The sequence below is a fragment of the Haliaeetus albicilla genome, chromosome 18 (genome assembly GCF_947461875.1).
Source record: "Haliaeetus albicilla chromosome 18, bHalAlb1.1, whole genome shotgun sequence".
NCBI classification, from domain to species: domain Eukaryota; kingdom Metazoa; phylum Chordata; class Aves; order Accipitriformes; family Accipitridae; genus Haliaeetus; species Haliaeetus albicilla.
Window position 1 is genome coordinate 22,262,175 of NC_091500.1, and position 20,726 is coordinate 22,282,900.

General features: G+C 41.7%; 1 protein-coding gene across 2 annotated transcripts in view; it reads right to left on the reverse strand.

The window, feature by feature from the left end:
* Nucleotides 1-13,815, reverse strand: part of TDRP (testis development related protein) — a 28,720-nt gene extending 14,905 nt beyond the window's left edge. The window contains exons 1-2 of one of the 2 annotated variants that reach the window (XM_069805911.1): nucleotides 13,236-13,815; nucleotides 605-664 (exon numbers count right to left, since the gene is read on the reverse strand). In XM_069805911.1, the coding sequence (XP_069662012.1) occupies nucleotides 605-664; nucleotides 13,236-13,349 (174 nt within the window). In that variant the 5' untranslated portion in view covers nucleotides 13,350-13,815. The remainder of the gene's footprint in view (nucleotides 1-604; nucleotides 665-13,235) is intronic. The other variant, XM_069805912.1, reaches the window with a different exon arrangement.
* Nucleotides 13,816-20,726: the final 6,911 nt, after the last annotated feature.

The window sequence follows — 20,726 nt, forward strand, 5'->3', positions numbered from 1 at the left end:
TGGATTTTCAAAACGAGCTCTAGCATATCATAACAACTTCCCGTTCTTTCATCTTCTACTAGTGTATTTTAAGAACATTAAAAAAGATTCTTGGACACATATCAAGGTAAAAAAAAAAAATTTAACTTGTATGCCTATTTTTCTTTTCTGAAACAGATACAAGAGAAAGTCCTTAACCTCTTGTGGCCAGAAAGGCAGCTGAGCTACATATAATGGAATAAATGACCCAAATCCCTTCTACTTTTCATGTTTTCATCATCTGTTACAGCTAGAATTTAGTGTTTCCTTAGACTTCAGTTATTCCTGTGACTTATGTTTATTTTGTGTTTTAATATCCACTATGTGTAAGAAAAAAAATTAAGATATCTTCCCCTCCCCATTAATGAAAGGAAATAAGGCAGCTTTCTAACTAATACTGCACTTCTAATATTACTTCAATGAGAACCCCACGATCAACGATCATAAGTAATTACAAAATCATCAATGAAGGACATAAATATCCTCCTTAATCAGGCTGTACGTGAAAAACAGGTAGCTTCCTAACACATATTGACAGAAATATAGAGGATATAAAACATTACACTTCCAAAGAACAGGTATTTACCTTTGTTGCAAGTTGTGACACTGAAGATGAAACTTCATCATGAAGAAACTGGTCTTTATTCTCAAAAAAAGGATAAAGATAAAAAAGGCCGATAGTCAGTTTTGGTTTGACAATTAGCAGTGACACATTTTAGAGTATTCATAAATGCTTTTGTTCTATTCAGCCCATCATAAAAGAAAATTGACAAAATAAAATCACAATGCAAAACTAAGTGAACACCACTATTAAAATAAGAAATGTGAACAAAACTGCACTTGGAATGATGAAAAACGCTGCACCAGATGTTTAAAAAAAAAAAAAGAAAACCCAAACCCTACAAAACCAAAAACCCCACAGCCCAAAGAAAGATCAAGAAAACCTTTGCGTCATAACAATTTTAGTACGATTAAAATTAAAAATTTTATTTGAATCTTAATAATTGTGTCTGTATTTTTTGGATCTACACTGATTTTCTGAATACCATACTGGATAATGGTCTATGCAGTGTCTGTAGGCTGGGGGGAGAGGAATATCCCAAGATTATTTCCTCCTTCACATTTAAAAGCATTACATTTCCCTAACTCAAGGACAGACTTTTGCCCACATTCCTTTTCCCTCCATTTGTAACTAGATTTCTGAAGAAAACCAGAGTACTGAAGATGCTAGTGGAGGTAATTCAGTAGGGCAGCATTTCTGTCCATCTCCTGAAGTAAGTTGGTATCTTAGTATGCTCAGACCATCCTGTTACTATCAACGTTCTCTTCCAAGACAGGACAAGTAAGATCAGCGTCAGGAGTACTTTAGGGGCCAAAGATAGATATAGAAAGTGGGGCATAGCGTACAGGAATTATGTAATTTTAACTTTCTTCAATCTGTGTTTTAATGAAAAAAAAAGTCACTTTTTTTTTTTTTGCTCTACATATAACTCCAAATACAAACAGTCCCCAAGTAAAAAACAAGAATAGCTACCTATAACTGAAATTATTTAACTTCAATTCCAAGAAAAAACAAAATTACAACAGAATGGTTTATAGAAAGCATCTTTGAAGTGGCAGTTTCACAGAATACCTTGTATTCACTTTGGTCCATTTTTTGCTTATGTCAGCACTTATTGTTTCAAAACCAAATTTATCAACTTCCTTTTCAACTACAGTAAATGCTAAGGAGTTGATATGCTCTTTGTTCTGTAAGCTTAATTTTTGTTTTAGGGTAGCTCCACATGCACATATCTCAAGACACCCAAAACACACAGTATCCCAGCTCCTACACTTTACCAAAGACCTCCTTCACTTTGCTAACAGCCATCAGAAAGAGGTGAGAAAGCCAGCATGAGAAGTGTTAGGTATTCCTAGTCATGTGGGGGCCCACATGTATCAGCTTCATTTTGAGAGACCAGCTTCAAAACCCATGCATCTTTTTTTGTTATGGTTGTTTTTTACAATTTTTTTTATATTTATATTTATTTATTTGCCAACTAGTGTTTCCATTTATAGGCAATACTTTGTATTATAAAAGGGACAAGGATGGAGATAGGAGCACTTCTAGAACTAGTATGAAAACCATCGCACTATAGTTCAATAATAACTGTGTGTTGAAATAGAGCAACTTGTAGATAGACAGCTTTACTTGTTGGGGCAGAACACAAAGTCAGGAACTTCTGTTATCATTCAAAATGAGAATATTACTTCCTGTGGATCTTAACAAGTTATTTAACTTCCGGACTTCAATTAGCTGTCTTTAACACAGGAGGATATTATTGTAGATGGGATACCAAAAATGACAAAGTTAAGATTTGTGTAGTACTCTAAAATGGAATTCAATTACTTTGTGTCCCCCCCCCTTTTTTTTTTGCTTTCTTTCCTTTTAAGAGAATCATGGGCAATGTTTTAAAAGAAAATGCCCCCCCCACACCATTTCAGAAGTTTCCTTGTTTCTCCTCAACACTGTCAGCTCTCAAACTTTTGGATGAGGTTGCAAAGCCTTAGACTTAACATGATGGCATCTCTGCTTGGACACAGGGTAAGACCTAGAGAATACCTCATCTATTTGTCCAAATTTTTACCAAAAAGCAAAAAAAAAAATAACAAGAACCAGAAAGCCTAAAGGGGAAGTATCGTAAGAGGAGAAATTATCTCAGACATCCATAGTTGGCAGAGCTACCAGTTTCAACAACCAACAATACTGTCTCCAGAACAAACAAGACACTGTTAGTACCTTCCAAAGAAATAACACCTCTCATTTTAATTCTTTCAGCTCTCCAAATATCTTAAGAAGGATAATAAAAATATGAAAGTGCATAAAGAGACTTCATGCTCTACTAGAGAGAAGAGAAAAGATGGATGTGTGAAGGCATACAGCCTCTAGCAAGCTAGAGCACAGGGAAGCAAGAGCACGAAGCAATTTTCACAGTGCAAGCTTTTAGGGGAAAACCAAGAGATGCAATGAACACCTCATGGGGCTAGGGAGTCAGCATAATAAAATGCGAATACCACTGTTGATAAAAAATGTAATTCACAAAAAATAGGAGACAAAAAGGGGTTATTTCTTTGCTGCTTTAAAAGTGTGTCAACTAGGGCTGTGTTTCTGTGTTAATACGGTGTTATTACTCACAGACATACAAGGTGCTACCTCATAAGGAATGAGACAGTAGTTTGCAGTAACTACGCTCAGGCAGCAGAGGCTGACGGTAAGAAGACAACACAAAGTTAAAAGATACAAAAAACAAAGACAAAAAAGATATGAAACCCTCAAGAAAGCTACTGGTGAGAATCCAATACCTAAAATACATTTTTTGGGGTGGAAGACCTATCAAGTATCCATAGTATCCTTTTAAGATACACCGCCTATGAAAAGGAGACTTGGACAACTGTGGTGTGCTTGTGCTATCCATCCATACACCCCATGTGCTCACAGTAACTCTTGATTGAAACTGGCCAGTAGGTTTGAATTCAGCAGTCTCAGAGAGACTAGATCTCCAAACGTTTTGTGGAAAATCCATCGCTAGGGAAAGCAGAGAGCAGCAGCCTAATGCCCCACGGCAGGAGCATGTGTGGGGGTTCAGAGCCAGCCATGGCCCACAGTGTGGGGAGGGACCTGCGCACTGTGCGGTAGGGATGGGATGCGTATTAAAAAAAAAAAAGAAAAAAAAGACAGAGGGCAAGAGGAGAGGGAGGGAGGGGACCAGTGCCACCACTAGAAAGAGCCGAGGAAAAAACACAAGAAGTCATACACAACCCATCTTCGCTTGGTACCCACAGAATAATTTGCATTTTTCAGTGATACACATTAATACACCCTCTTCTGATACATATTCTCTACTTCTCTTACCATTCACACATCAGGGAGCCTACGATTTGGTTTTTTGAATTTTCTTTAGGGGACAATCTACCATACAGCTACATTTAAAGAGTAAAAATGAGCTTCCTTTATAATGCTGCATAACACATGCTGACACTGAACACTCCTAAATTATTTCAGTATTTTAATCTGGTCAGTTTACAGTTACAACAACTCATTTTTTACTTCATTTTAAAAGAAAAACACGGACCACATTATAGTATTTAGTAACTAATAGGTGACTAAATGCTAGTGCTAGTGGGAAATGCTGATCAGCAACTTGAATAGCCTTCCAGTTCTGGCAGGGGAAGGTTGGTATGCACAGTGTGTTTTCATAAGGAAACAAGTGCCCTTTTGTTGGACATACTGCAAACCATAAGGTACTCAAGGGATTAATTCAACTAGCACACAAACCTTTTTGTACAGAGATCAAAATTGTAATCTACTTCCCTCAGCTTCCTTTGTGGTAAAGTAATTAATTAGTCTCTTCAGATCATTCACTTTCATAATTCAGGCCAAGATGAGGAACACTGGACATCAAAGAGTTAAGTCAAATAATAGCATCACCTCACCCTGCATGCCCTTCTTTTGCTCTAGTACATAAAACGGTTTATTATCGATTTTCCCTACCCAGCTGTGGAACCCTCCGATTGTACACACACTAGCTGTCAAAGCCAAGCACACTTAAGAGTAAACAAGCTATTATTAAAAGAGTAGGTCCTTTTGGTGCAAATGCTTGCCCTTCTGCTGACCTATTACATTCCCTCTACCTATCATCACGTCTCACCAAGGACTGAGTGTGATTTAAAGTCTAGGTTATCATGCCTGTAAGTGCAAATTAGATTATGAACCACAAATACATAATTTAAGTAGAAAAAAAAAAAAAAAAACCAAGCAAACACCACCTCAAGAGATACACTCCAGGGTAGAATTTAACACAATTCCCAGTATTCCACAAACCCCACTAAATAATTTAGTGATAGGAGAGGGGAAGATTAAAAAAAAAAAAAAATTAAAAAGCACTCAGGAAATCACAAACCTGAAAGTTAACCTCTGAAGCTGGAAAGATTCCCAAAACACTGATTACAAACCAAACAGTTGAACAACTATATATACACAGCCTGACCAGAAACAGCACAGATTCGGAAGAGGAGATCAAACTGCCAGATCACCATCTTAAAATACAGCTAACAAAAGAAACAGTTTGCTTGGGTTTGAGTAGCGTCTCGCTATAGCGTCAAATGAAAGAAACAAGACTAAAGCAGATTATTAATGCAAAAGCCACTCTGCTTATCTAATTCTAGAACTGAATCAAAAACAATGCAAAATGCACTCAAACATGAGTAAGAAGAAAGCTCCCACCAGAAGATCAGTGGCATTGGGCCTCATTTTCTTTACTGCACCTATAATACACACTTGGAAAAATTCAATGTGTGGATACATGCTTTCTGAGTCAGGAAACTGAGGCAACAGTGATCAAATGTAAGTGGGCACTGCAACAACTAAACTATTTTCAACATATTCTTTTAACACAGCTGAAGAATAAAGCTGAACTGTACCTGAACACTCATACAAAACTGAACAGGCCCTTTATGGAAAAACAAGGTTTGCAATTTTAACAAATAAAGGGTGCATTACTCAGTCATACATAGCTTTCTTCTGGGACACGAGGCTACGTGTTCAGCAGATATAACTCCTGTGCTGAACTATAAATTGCCTCTGTTCCTTTCTGGCCGAGGTAGCCTAGATGGAGATCATTTCATTAGTCTTGTCCATATTTCATCTACTGCTAGATCTCAATCTTCCATTTGTAGGTCCCTAAAGCAAGTGAGTGAACCAAACTAGCCATCTGGGCAGGTGGTGTAAATTGAAAATTTCTTATTAATATCACTGATGAAAAATATTAACCTAGGCATTTCTAAAGTCTGTTCATGCTCAAGAGTAATTCAGTACTTTAAACTCATTTTTCTCTTCTATGAAAAACTTTTCCACTCCAGATTGCTCACTACACTTAGAAAAACAGCTACATTATCACAATAAACCATTTTAAATGCCACTGTGACTAAATAGTGACAGTGACTCCTATCCTGCAAGTTTCCTCTGCCAGTCTTTGGCAAAACTGAAAATACTTTGTCCATAAAGAAAAGGAAAATGTAAAAATCTAAGTCTGCTAAAAAATTAACTTTCATCTTGGGATATATTTAGTAGACAACAGTAATCTTGAAACATGCTTCTAAAATATAATTCATCAGAGCATTTCTAGAAGAACTTATTCCACTCCGCTGACTTTACAAAGTCCAGGTGTCTATTTCAGATACAGCAGAAAACTCATCCAATGTATTTAAAAACGCTTCCATCTTCTAGGCCCTAGTCTTTCGTAACTACCTATTATTCACCAGACCAACTGGAAGACTGAAAACAGTTTTCCTCTGTTTTCACCTTTCAAATTATTATTAACATTGAATAAATTAAAACTAAGATGATGCTCTTTCCTTCAGCATCCACAGCTGTCAAGAACTTGTTTAGCATTTTCACAAACTGTTTCATTCAACCACTTCAGTTATTACTTCACATTCCATTACATTTTAAAATAGAATATCTAAATTATTTCCATATTTTTACTGTCAATTGATATAAATGGCCAAACGTACTGGAGAAGATTAATTTCAGAATGTAAGTATTTACATAAGAATACTTCTGTAGTTCTGCATTTTATTGGCATTACAAAGAGAAACATCAGAACACCAGACTCCTATGCTCTGTGTTTTTACATCAATACACAAGGTTATTCTATTCATCGTTTACATTATTGTGCATCTCCGTAGTAAGTGGTTATAATACATCTTACTCAGACTTTGCTTCTTTGAAATATTTTTGGAAGAATGTTATTAAAGATTAAACACCTTAAAAATATTTTTAAAAGCTCAGATCATTATGAATTTAGTTTTGCCCAATTTATAATATTTCAAATATGCTTCAAGGAATGGAAACAGCTGTATTAAGATCAAAATACCATCACTGTCTAAGTCGAAACAAAGAAGGTCAAATAATCAATCTGCCTTCAATTGCTGCGACAATTCAAATATTCCAGTGAAGTTTTCAATTTTGATGAAATGTGACTTAAAATCTGTCAATTATTTAACAATTTAGCGATACTAGAAGTTCATATTTGCTTTTTTTTTGACCCAGAAAACAAACCAACAGACGCTAATTCAAAAGACAGTAGCTGACATACAATTTTTATTCAGTCATGGCATTTGCAATTAAATTACCTATCTTTAAAAAAGCTCTTGCAGGAGTAATGGCAATATTTTCATAGTATAGTTTCTGCAAAACAGGTTGAATGCATTGTTTTTGGTTATAGTGTTCATCAGCATATGCACTGCTCCCTTTTGACCAGCGGCTTTTATCAGCACTTGTGATGTTCACACAGACCCGTCCTGGAGCTCCTCACAGAGGACCAGCAGTGAAACTTGTTGGAAATGTATCTCTGATGATGGAGAACTGAAAGATAGTCTACCCGGTAAAGCGTTCAGTAACTTCTAATAACTCTACTTATGTTACGGATGTCCTCATGCAATCTGGCAAATAGTTTCTATAAAAGCAAAGAAAAAAATTATAAGCCTATTTTACCAGTAAAGAATTAAATGGATTAAAACAATTATTTCTTTCTCAAAAGCCAATATATTTTTGTTTGTATATTAATGGTAGCAAGTCCAGCACTGCTAGGAGAGTATGACTCCAGAAACCTTGAAGATACAACAACCCCATGAAGATACAACAAACAGTTTAGGGAAAGTAGATCTCAAGCAATGATGTGGACGAGAAGATAGTGGTTTTGTGGATTAGTGAAAGGGACTAATTCTGTATTAGGCTGTAGGGGAGGAAAAGAGACAAGGCTGCTGGCAAACCGAGGTGATCAGAGCCAGTAAAGCATAACAGGCTGGAGGAAAGATACAACAAGTGATAAAAATGACAAATGGGGGAGAGGAAAGGGATGTACTAAGAAAAACCTTGAAAGCAAGGACAGAGATTTAAATGTAAATGTCCTGAAACAAAGAGAGGCCAGCTGAAGAAACGGAAACCGAAGGATGAGGAGGACTTAAACTTTATGCCATAAGCAACAACATTAATATCAGCAATGGGATTTGCAGGGACTAGGGGATGGGGAAATGCATTGTAGGTATTAGAAGCTGCAGAGGAAGTAATCACCGTCAGGATGGGAAGTGAGGGTCTGCACAAGAATGTCAGCTGTCTAGACAGAAAGAAAAATAATAATAATTTAAAAAAAAAAAGCAGACCCGGACTTTATAGAGGAAACAGCGGTAAAGTATTGGACACAAATTCTCTTTTGCACAATAGATAAAAACCACTGACAACCTTCAGCTTACAGGCTTGACTGAAAGAAAAAGATAGATACTGATGTTGTCCATAGCAGGAGAGCAACCAGACAATACACGCTTTGTAGGACTTCCAAGAGTCAGAATAAACCAACAGAGAGGGTAAAGAGGTGAGAAGCAGATCTGATCTGGGTCAACTGTGTCAAGATGACAGTATAAATCAGGAAGTGAAGCACCTCAGAAATGAAAGGGATTGAAAAAAGAAAGCCTAAAGCCCCACAAGACACCGTCAGCTCTATAGAGCTCCGGGAAGACTGGGAAAGAAGCAGGACCCACTCGAGAAGCTGCTGAAAGATAAATATGACAAGAAGGAGGAAAAGCAAGAAAGGCAGGCCAAGGAAGAGCTCAGGAAAGTCTTCGCTGTCAGTCCCGCGATCTAATGTTCAAGAATGATGACAGAATACAGGTGATGGATTTTAGCCAGGAAAATGTCACTGAAATGTCACAAGAACAACTCTGATGAAAGGAAAAAACAGGCTAGCAGAGGAGAAGGTATGAAGGAATTATAAGAGTACTGCAGGCAAAGCCTGAGACACACTGAAATGGTTAGCAAGTGAAGGAAAGGCATTAGCTGGATTAACATTGACTGCTTTATTTTTTAATTAAAAAATACCCTTATTCAACGTATTAGTACAACATAAGAAATGCTGCTCAGCTCCCACCCATTCCTGCAGGGCCTGTCTGAGTTCAACTCATTCCAAGATGAAAGCCAGTATTAAAATTGTACCAGAGACCTAAACATCTTCATTAAAATAGATAACTAAAATTCTGTATAGCCAACTTTAAAACATCCAGTGAGCAAGTCTAAACAAAATTCAGCGTAAAACATGTTTTTGCACATATTCTCTTTGAACATAAAAAAAAATACAATCAGGGAGAACAGATCAAGGCTAAGGATCTGAAATATTTTTACATGAAAGACAGAGTTGCAGAAGATAATATAGGTCAGCCTGACACCCATCCACTACCCTAATACATAAATGTATTTTAAAGTTGAGCGCCATTTTACGTCAGAGTTACATGTGATATTGACACAGCATTGACATCTCTGAGGACTGATTAGATGGTAGCAGTATTGAATCAAGGAGAAGTTAGCCTGTCTGCAAAAACATTGCCTTCCAGAAGTCAAAACCCAACATGTTTCCCTTCCCAAAAATGTAACTACAGTTTGAAGCATAATGACTATATTACAAACTGAATGCAAGTTTTTGGCATGCATCACTGTACATATCTAGCATGTTTTGGGAGAGCACTTTAATTTCATTTTATACATGTGTACTATTTATGTGTGTTAAGTTGCCTTCATGTATTAATTGTAACTTTAGCTAATAAAGCACCTGTGTTGCATCAATTAAAAATATTTATGCTTCAAAGCATAAATTAAAACTAACTTCTAAGATTCAGTCTAAAACTGTCTGGTCTAAAAAAAAATATACAATAATCCACACATTTATTTACACAAGTACTGTTTCAAAATTTACTTGTCTTTCTTATCTCAGGAAACACCTTACTATTTTAAATAAGTCCTAACAATTCAAAGGACTTGAATGTATGCAGAAACTTTTGCTAAAAAGTGGCCAGAGGCTGACAATTCCCTCCCATTGCAATTTTCATGTTCTAAAATTTGTTTTTGTTCTCCCCTGGAACAAAATCAAACCATTCTGTATTCCACAAAACCAGAACTGCCAAAACTTCTCTTTTTAGATCAAACTAAGCTTTTCTATTTAAGAACTTCTACAAATCCGAATGTCTGCTTGAGTAAGCCCAGATCAGGCTTCCATATCTAGGATGATTAAAATTTCTGTAGAGTAACAAAGGGGGTTTTTTTGTTGGTGGTGGTGGTTTTTAAACTTATAGTAGCCTAATTCTTTGTTGCTATCTGCTACTGCAATGTCCTAATTATTAGGTTGCACAGTGAGAACTCCACTCTTTCTCAGCTTTGAAGAAACAGCATATAGCACTAACATTTCATTACACTGGAACACTTTCAGCCTAGTCTGTTTTAATGACACAGATGTGACTACCAATTTCTTTTCTTTGAAGCAAAAAGTTTCAGCATTATTTATAGCATGAATGGTAGAAGCTTAAGGATTTTCTTACTGCTTGCCCATTAAAAATGAACACAAGGACAAAAGATAGTTGTTGGGGAAAACAACATACCATAATTCAAAGTCAAATTGTGATGACTACAGTTCATCTTCTCTTTTGCCAAATGACATATCAGAAAAGAACCTAGAGGAAATTAAATCTAACAGTAAACTTCTGCATGAAATCTAACTCTGGGCTTTCTTAATTTACTAAAAAGCACTCAAACAAATTATCTGGATTTTGGCCCTCAAGACAGAAAATTAGGGAAGTCCTGGATTCTCTTCTTCTTGATGAAGTAGTCCTTCACTCATAGCTTAAGCAGGCTGTACTGTGACAAAATAAACAGAGCAGAGGCTGAGGAAGACCGAGACTTTCTCTTGCACAGCTAAGGTACCAAGAGAACTGCCCCATAACTCCTCCCAGCTCTGGTGGTGCTACTGTCTTCCAAAGTCAGGAGTTTGGGTGATGCAGGTCAGGACGCAGCAGTAGCGAAGTGCAGATCGTTACCAAATCCCCCTACACATTACTAGATTTCACTCCCTTGCAATCATATTACTGGGAGCAAAACCAGGTTCTGATGAAACATCAAAAACACCAAAGACTAAAAGCAAGGCCCTTGAACCAAATCAGCTGTAACAAGCTGAACAAGCGCATTCAGTTAACTCACGCTTTCTCCTTGACACCTCTCTAAACCATGTTTTAGACATACTGTACCTGTGGCTGACCTAGAAGCTGCCTTTGATAGATCATGCGAATTATAATGTTATTCAGGTGGTCAGAGTTTTCCATATAGTCTATCTTCCTTTAAAGTGTACATAAACTCTAAAATAACTACATTTAAATGGTTTTTGGGGGGTGGGGATGGGGTTTTTTTCCCCAGTTGTCAAATCTTCTTGATTCTAACAGGCAAAACAACTAACAGCTTATGGTCTATAGCCTTGCTAACTTTTCCAAATCCTTTATCTTCAAGAATATTCCATTTAGCGCCTTAGAATATTTTTTTTCCCGTGCCACCTCCAATACCAAAAAAGAAACTTTTATTCCAGTGCCATTGGTAACAGACACTGTGGGAGTTGGAAAGGAATTTTCTTAAAATTGATGAAAATGGCAAACCATTTGCACCAGAAATGACCGTCATCACCATTATAACTTGAGACGGCCACTAATGGAACAGAAGCCCAGGACAGTAAAGACAATCAGACAGGACAAAAAACCCCCAACAAATAAACAAATAAAAAACCTCCAACCTCTGTTGCTAAAGTAGAGGATTGGGAGAACTGTCAGGGCAGAAGTCTGAAGAATCTTCTGACTGGGAGGCTACGGTCAGGAGCCTCAGAGGGGGTTTGGAGCATTTGCGGTAGAAAAGAGAAGCAGTGACTAGTCAGTGGGATTTACTGGAAGCTTTTGGTGACCTTTGGTGTTCAAGGAGAGTTTCAGGAGGTAAGCAAGTCTAGGAAGGCTGTGGATAGCACAAGCCAGCAGTTTAGGGAAAACAGTGGAAGTTTCCAGGCACCTGAGGATAGGAACTGTAGGAAGGTTAGATCTTGTATGAGAGGTTGTGGGAGATACTTCAGGTTGCCTTCAACCCCACAATCGCCCTTCCACCCCCTGAAGGGGGTCTCCAAAATGTGTATCCGTTCTTCCTCTCCCGCCAGAGAAGATCCTATTCATCCACATGAATCTTCGCAGCTGCTGCCAAACAAGTAGCAAGGGCTAGGGCTCTTCCGTTCACCGTGCAGGGGCAAGGACAAGGCATGGCTGAACTGGGGAGCAGACTGGTGATTTTAGCTACTGGAAGACGGAGGGAATAACTGCTGCGATTGGGAGCAGCTGCTCTTCGGCGGTAGCCACGCATGTTGACAACCCGTAGCAGTTGTCAACCGTTAACTCAAGTAGAAAGCAGATTATCCAGATACACTCCAGCTCTTCCAGCAAGGTAGGCGAGACAGTCATAGGGTGGGAAGTTGGGTGGGTTTTTTGTACCTTCCTTTGAATACAAACCTCATCAGTTTGCAGCCCTGGGCAACTGCTTGCTTTAGATATGCAGGTCTCCTCAACCTCTCATACAACATCTAAAGATACTCTGTGGCAACAGATCAGTTCAGCAGCAAAGCAGTATCAGCCAGTGTAACAGGCTTCAGAACCGGACTGCTGCCTAACTGTTATCAAGTTTTTGAAAACAAGTCAACAAACATTCTTTTAGTTGTCTTGCCTGATACTCAACCGATACCCTTCCTTTCAGGTTGCATTTGTTTAGGCGACCAGTACTCTGAGAAGGTCACTGCTGGTACTTAACTTACCATTTAACAACGAAAGCTTTCAAGTAAGACTGCGGCTATTTAAAGACAGCCAGCCGACTACTATTACCGAAACTATAGAAAAAGCAGTCCTGCCAAAACGTCACCGCTCTACGCAAACCCGCACGCATCTGCAAATGAAGATGATGTTCTTACAAATCACGGCTCAATGTACCCTGCTTAACAGACGGGTTGCAGTGCCCCTGCCTAGGGCTGGGAGAGAAAGTACCCTGCGGTACGAAGCCACTGGCACGAAGGGCGGCGGGTGCCAGCAACGCCGGAGGCCGGCTGCTGGAAGAAAACAGGGGAGGACAGACCCGTCCGCACCCCAAAAAGCGGGTGACCGTCGCACGCCCCGCGCGAACAGCCCCTTCTCCGACCGCGGCGCATCCAGGGGCGGCAAAAGTGATTACTCATGCCGCCGGAGAGGAGGGCTGCGGGAGCGGGGCGCGGGGCCGAGCCTCACGACCCCTCCCCGGGCCCCGCGGGGGCTCCCCGGCCGCCGCCCGCCGCCGGGCTCCGCGCTCCTACCTGGGGGGCCGCGAAGGCGGCGGCGGCGGCCGGCGGCGGGCCGCGGGGACGCGTCTCCTCCTCCTCGGGCGAGTCGTCCAGCAGAACTTTGCTGCTCTTGTTGAGCTTCCACATGGCGGGCGCGGGGGTGGCGGCTCCCGCCTCCCTTCGTCCTGGCAGCGGCGAGAGGGCCGAGGCGGGAGCGGGCGCTGCCTCCGCGGCCCCGGCCGGGGCGAGCTCGGCTCGGCTCGGCGCGGCTCGCCTGTCACCCCGCCGGGGGCTCCCGGGCCGGGAGGGAGGAGCGCTGCCTGGCGGGGCCGGGAGCCCGCCCCCCCGCGACCGCCTCGCCGGCCGGCCGCCCTGCTGCCGGCCCCGGCCCGCCCAGCCGCGGCCCCGGCCCCGGCCCCGCCGCCGCCGCCCCGCCTGGCGGCTGAGGGGAGCCGGGCGTGAGGAGGGTCCCGCCCGCGGCAGCGGCAAGGCGGGCGGGGGCGACGCCTGCCTCGCTGCGCCGCTCCTCACCTGCCGCCGCTCCCCGCCGGGGCCGCCGCCCGCAGCAGCCGCGCCGCCGCTGCCATGTTTGCGGGGGCGGGGGCACGCAGGGGGGTGCGGGGGGGGGGGGGTGCTTTCCCGTCACCACGGCAACCGGCGCGGCGCCGGCCGGGCTCTGACAGCGCCGGGCCCGCCCGGCCGGGTCCGCGGGGCCGGGGTCGGCCCTCCCGCCGGGCGCCTGGCAGCAGCCCCGGCCTCGCCCCGCGGGGGGGGGAAGAGCCCCCCGCGGCCTTCCGCTGGCACGGGAGGGGGCCCCCGGGGACAAGGCCGCGCCGAGGGCCCCCGCGGGTCCCTCAGAAGAGGGGGCCGGCGGGCGCTGCGGAGGGTGGGGATGGCGCTGCCCAGGCAGCCGCCACAGCAAAATGTCCGTCTGAGCGGCGCGGGGCACTCGAGGTGGAGCCGGACCTGCCCGTGGCGCGCCCACCCGTGTGCCCGCCGGGGTTACCCACCGGCCGCCGGCTCAGCCGGGCCGCACCGGGGGAAGGGCAGGCTCCCCGGCCCGGGCCACGGCGGGCACCGCCCGCCTTCCCCTCCCGCCGAGCCCCGCGGGCAGGGCGGAAAAGCCTGGCGCGTCCCGGCTGGAGGCCAGTCAGTCCCAGTAACTCCCAGTTCGATGGCTGAATGAGCCAGACTCAACGCCCTACGTGCCAGCTGGTATTTTTGAAGGTTCTTGTGTTCAAACGGGCGCGCTAGCGTGCTTTTCCCTAAAAATCCCCACCGAGGCACCCGCCTATCCGTGATTTTGAACTGCGAGTTAGGGCCAGGTGTCCAAAGAACCGCAAAAGCGTTCTAAAAAAGCCATTTGGGGTTCTTCTGCTTGCTTAGCGTCACTGTGATTTCCCTGGTGAAAGGCGGTAACCCCCCAGGATGCCTCAAGGAAAGCCTGCAAATCTTGCTTTGACCGCCTGATCTCTTCAGGGCCTAAGCAGCAGCAATAAGGCAGCAGCAGTGCTTCGCCGGGGGTGGTTTTGGCTGCAATGCGCTCCTACCTGCTCAACTGGAAAAGGGCTCACCCCGGGGCTGGAACGCCAGCTCCCTCCGGCCGGTTGCTCCGTGTGCTGCCCGTGCCTCAGGTGAGTTGCTTTAACTCCCCATCAGTGGCATGTGAACACCCACAGAGTCAGGGATTACAAATCAATGAAAAAACACTACTTTTTCTGTCATAAAACATCCATAACAGCTAGCTTCGGAGGCATCACAGTTTTAACTATAATCTCACTTTCGTACCGGTTAAGGATTTCTGTAATGGCTTAGGAATGCCCTGTAGCTAACTGTAATTTATTACCTAACTGCACAAAAGACACATTCACTTCACTTGAACCTGAAATCACGGAATTTACGCCAGTGCAGTTTTAGCCTTCTGTCTTTAGAATGAACTTCACAAAACGACATTGATGTGCATAACGCAAGCGCACAAGTGTTCGAAGGACTGGAAAAGACTTTAGTTTTACGATAAGTTTCCACACAAAATCTTCTTTATCTCGTTTTCAATCCCTTCTCTTGCAAGACTAAAAACTACCAAAAAGTGAAGCACAGAATTCCCTTTCACCTCTTGCGTTAATATTAACCAAATCTCAAGAGGGAAGGAGGCAAAACACATTCTCAGTTATTAAAGACAGATTGGGTTTAGCAGGGGCTTCCTCTAGAAGGCCAGGTCAATTTATAACCACTTCTTTAACCTCTCACTCCTTCTTTAAATTTATAAACAGAAATATTCAGTAGGCAGAGCTGAATGTTTCTAATTTACATTGATGCATGTTTGGGTAATTTTATGTAGTAAACAAGCATTTCATTTGATTTGAGTTCTGTATTTAGACCCTTGAAAAGATCAGATAAGTTATTAGTCACCACATGACCCTACTATTTTAATCCAGTGACTTCCTTATGCTATTTTTCTTACGACTATCTGAAACACCAGCTCTACCATTAGGCTTAAATCCTACAAATACTCATGATTCTGCTCAGTTTTGGTCTCATGAAGAAATCCACACAGCATTCCCAATACACACAAATAAAATTAACTACATGCCTTTGGTCTTTTTTAGTTTTATTAAGTTTTTACATTTTTTTCCTTAGGTTTTCTCTTAAGATTTTGGACTTTGGTGTGAAATCCTGGCTTTACTTTGGTCACTGAAAATCAGTCCGGCTGACTTCAGAGAGGTCAGAATTTCAGTCCAGATTTTCTATTTGTCGTCAAGACCCCAAGGCATGGTTGAGCACTTTCTCTTGTTCTTCTAAAAATAATGTTATTTTCTGCTGATATGTTCTACAGACTTTGTGCTTACAAATTTATTATTTCCCTTTAAAATTAATTATATGCATCTAATCAAAAGATTTTTCCAGAGTAAGAGGCTGACATCCACAGGCTGGAACTGCCTAGGACGAAAAAGAATGCAAAACACATAAATACAAAGTTTCTTCCTCTAAGCAACTACATTGTCATGTTTCCCTAAGTTGTATGCAGGGGAAGGCTGTGAAATCCAGTTTGAGAAATTTCTTGCATGGTATTTAAAATGTTATGAACATCTTTATAAGTATCATTATGAGGAAAAAATGATGATTTTGCTTCTGAACGCTGATCCCATCTCCTTTAAGGGACACGCACAAACAGAGCAGGGGAGGGGGAAAGAGAGAAGTAACAGAAAATGCAGTCTTTGTCTCTGACTCCCATGGAAGGCTGAGCTGTTTTGAAAGCAAAGCCAGACAACATGGTTTTAGCAGCCACTTCATGACCTGGCAAAACACTGTGCTACTGAAAAACTTGTTTCTCCTTTGCTTTTTTACTCCAGGCTCTCACCCACGGGTGAAAAGGGTGGAGTTCTTTTGGCGGACTAAAGCAGGCTCTCAGGAGACAGAAAGCAAAAATGGGAAAGGTAGGAAAGAGCAGTAAAGAGATAATCCCGTGTGTCATACCAAGTAACTGCATGACCCTTAGTGGCTTTAGCATACTTCAGTGACTCCAGGCTGCAGGCCCTTTGGATATTGCCATGCTCTCAGGTACACGCACAATGGTTTCAGTTACCGTATCTATCCCGATATCTCTCAGGGTTTGCCTTTCAAATCCCTATTACTATTCATGGCATCTCTCACTCATCTGTGCCACAATCAGTATCTTACACAAAGGCTCTATCACCCTTCACCTTGACATGGCTGCCTGTTCTGAAAAGCTTGTAAGCCATGCAGAAGTGAACACAGTTGCAGTGCTGCTGCTCTAAGCAAGAAGCAAAAAGAAGCCCAGGGCCAGCGAGCCATGTTGCGTTGGAGACCACACATCCACCACTGCTGCCACCAGCGGCAATCTTCTCAGCTGCACTTGGCACTCAGAGTGTTTAACCAAGCTGTTGGAGACTATTGCCAGCAAGATGAGATTCACCACTTCCCAGCAGCGTTAGGCACACACCACAAGCGTTAGAGAGACATCCTTCTCCTCTTGCGGTGGCCCATTTTTAGCCATTTTATGGTGAAAACTGTCTTTATGGCACTGTGCCAGAACATAGCAGAGGCACTGGAGTATCCGTATATCCTTTCCTGGATTCCTACCCCTGTTTAGAAGCAAGTGTTTTTCACTTTCTGGAAGCTGATAGTGCCAGAATCCTAGGCTGGAATTCATCTCATGAAATTTTAAATGCCTACATGTCTAATCTCAGTTATTTTCCCTTTCTAATTGGTGGAGAGAAATACTGTGTGTTTTTGTGTTTTTCATCTTAGATTTCTTAGGTGTTTACTGTAGGCATCTAGCTATAACCATACCAAAGTTCACAAAAATAAGCAATGCCAGGGCTACATCTTCTGAACTGCAGAAGGGAGGGAAGGAAGGTTCAGCAACTAGCAATAAGAGAGTCCAGGGACAGCAAGACTTTCTTCTTCGTGTTTTCCCCCATACTTTCTAACACTTCCCTAGCAATACTTGAGCTAAAACATACATAATATGTATGAGACAATACATATTGTGTGAAACAATACACAATTTTTATGAATATGAATTCTGGATGACTACAGTATGTGAGTTCTGCAAAATCATCACAATGTCCAAGCTCATTCAAATAAAATACTTACACTTCACCCTTCTATACACATGCATAAATCACATTTATTACAGAAAAGCTGTTCTAGAGAAATTTGAAGAAGGTTGCATTTTACATTTTTAGAACTTAAGTATAATTCCCAATTAAAGCAAATTGTAAAATATAGCAGTTTTAGGAGCCAGAAAACAGCCCCAAACAGTCTAACCTTATTTTCTAAACTGTTATATGACTATTTTAAGCCTTACCAATAGAAAAGTGAGGTCCAACCCTGTAAGAGAAAGGAAATCTCCTATCTCTAGCCAAACTCCATTCTTACTGATAACAAAACCAATTTGATTTAAAATACTGACATGTATAGGAAAGCTGTTTGTGGCTTGGCATATAACTTATTCAGTGTGGCCCTTTGTCCAAAGAAAATGTGTGAGAGAGAAAAGCAAAATACTTCTGGAAAATACACTTTTTAAAAAAAATTGACAGCTGGTTGAATCAACTGGAAGTCAGTTCAAGAAATACCAAGAGTCTTAGAGGAAGCAGATTTAGTGCGTGCAAATGCATGCTAAATTAATTTATACTCTGTCATTACGATTTATTATAGAGATTTTATGTCCCCAGGGATGACATAGCAAAAATAGAAGAAAGCCAGAACTGATGACAAAGGCTGTTAGACATGGAAAAATACTCTTACAAAGCTAGATTAATACTATGCTTTAAACCAGAAATAAATAAGAGGAAATGGAATAAACGTATGCGGAAAAAGACTGGATAGGTAGATAGACCTAATAGAACTGCCTCTCCTCATCAGATATAGACAAGGAGGCATCCATAGTCGAAAGGTATTGCATTTATAACTGAAAAAGGAAATAGATCTTTTTCAACTGTGTAATTGCACACTGTGTGAACTCATTTCCAAAGAATGTCACTGAAGTAGGATTCAAGAAACAGGAAGTTTATGAGGATAACAAGAATATCAGGTAGCACAAGTAAAACCAAAAAAGCTAATATGATGTATAAGGCTCAGATTTCAGGGAATATGCTAACTTTCACAAGCTAGATGTTAATAACAAAGCTTTATGAGAATATATTCCGTTATTTTCTACTGCAGGATTTCTTGCTTTAATGTGCATCAAATAGAAATGCTGGAAACAGAACAGTAGATGCTGGAAATAGAACAGTAGATAAAGCATACCACTACCTAACCTCTCTGGTCTTACATTCCTTTTCCACAAGTCTTTTAAAAATTTTTTTCCTAGGCACAAAAGAGTTAAAATAAAATGACCTGAAACAGCACTGTTCTCTGCAATATGTACATTGGATAGAAGCACACTCAGAAGATTGCAAGTACTAAAATTTCATTGTCTGCAGGAAACAAATGTCATAATCTGAAGTGGGTGCAGTTCTCCAATTTTTAAGGTATGCTGTATTTTGTATTATATTGGTCAAAACCAGATTTTCAAGAAATGTAGTGCATTTGCAATTTTGAATTACCAAAAGCTAATGAAAATGAAAAATTCTGAGACTTACTTTTGAATATTGAAACCACGGGGTACGGTGCTTATGAGAGAGATTGCCCAGAGTCACACAAGAATAGTAAACATAATCAAACATACATCATCCTCTAGACTACTCAGTGATCTGCTTTGCAGGAGAAGTAGTAAAGTGTTAAACCTATAGAAACCTCCCAAGCATTTTATTTAAGTTAACAGTAAAACTTTGGTTGTGGATTCAGGCTGCCTCTGCCTGCTGAACTGGTGATCTCAGCCTGAAATATTTTCATGTATATACCAGCGCTCCAAACAGGCAAAGCACTTTTACTGCAGATGGGGCCTCTTGGTTTGTAGTTCCACCATTATCTGAGCAAAACAAAGTGTATTGGGGGAAAAAAAGGAGACTGATTCACCTACACACAGCTATCTACCAGTGCAGCTGCTCTGGCTGTGAATGACATCTCTGCACTACGGGGGGATGCCAGGCTATAGCAGAGATGGCCTCAGTTTTCTTTGGAGACCCAATTCTTACCTACAGTTTTGGTCCAAATTTACACCACGAGGACCCTGAAGAGTGCAAAGCTCACCCCCACAAGTCTCTGCTTGCTCAGAGCATTGTGAGATCAGTTCTCACAAAAAATCTCTGAAAAGACAGAGAGATGAAAGTGATTGGTAAAGAAAAATACTCCAGAAACATTCCAGTTCAACGCTTCTTCTGCTGGTTGACATCAGTAGTGGAAAGGTAACAAAGAAAACTTCTCAATGTGGAGGGAGAATCTCAAGGCACCAGCATATGACTCTCCTGGGGCCAATTATTCTGCAAGTATTTCTCAGTGATACAGTGAGCACATAAGCTCTCACTAGACCATGCAGGAAGGAGCTAAAAAGTTTTAATTAAGTCCTGTTTAAACCATGTTAGCTATCATTCTCCCTTTTAGAGCCAGGTGTTAGCCCAACTGTAAGCAAACCTTCAGGCCCTCTGAGCAGAGAAAGGGCTGGAGGAAAAAAGAAATACAAGGAGAACAAGAAGTGAATCGAGGGGACAAGAAAGGTCAAAGGGTGTGTGAGTGTCACGGACTCAAAAATAGATTGAGGGGCACTGGAGGGTAGTAGCCCCCAACACCATCAATCGCTCCGGGAGTGTGCCCAGGGAAGCAGTGGATGCTGCCCACCGGTGCTCTCTTCATTGACATGAGAAGATGAGGGACTGGAAGCAGATGATGCAGTTGGCTGGGTCCCCCCGCATTGAGTTTGCTTCTCCTGGTGGCATGAAAGCCCACTTTGGCCATGACCAGGAAGAGACTGATGAATAGGTCCTGTGTTTACTGCCCATTGTGTTACGAACATCTCAAGTGATCATTAATGAAAATGTGTTGGAAGAATAAATATTCTTTAATCTAGGCAAGACTGGAATACTGCTCTACAGTGAGAAAAACATGCTTTTTTTGTATGTC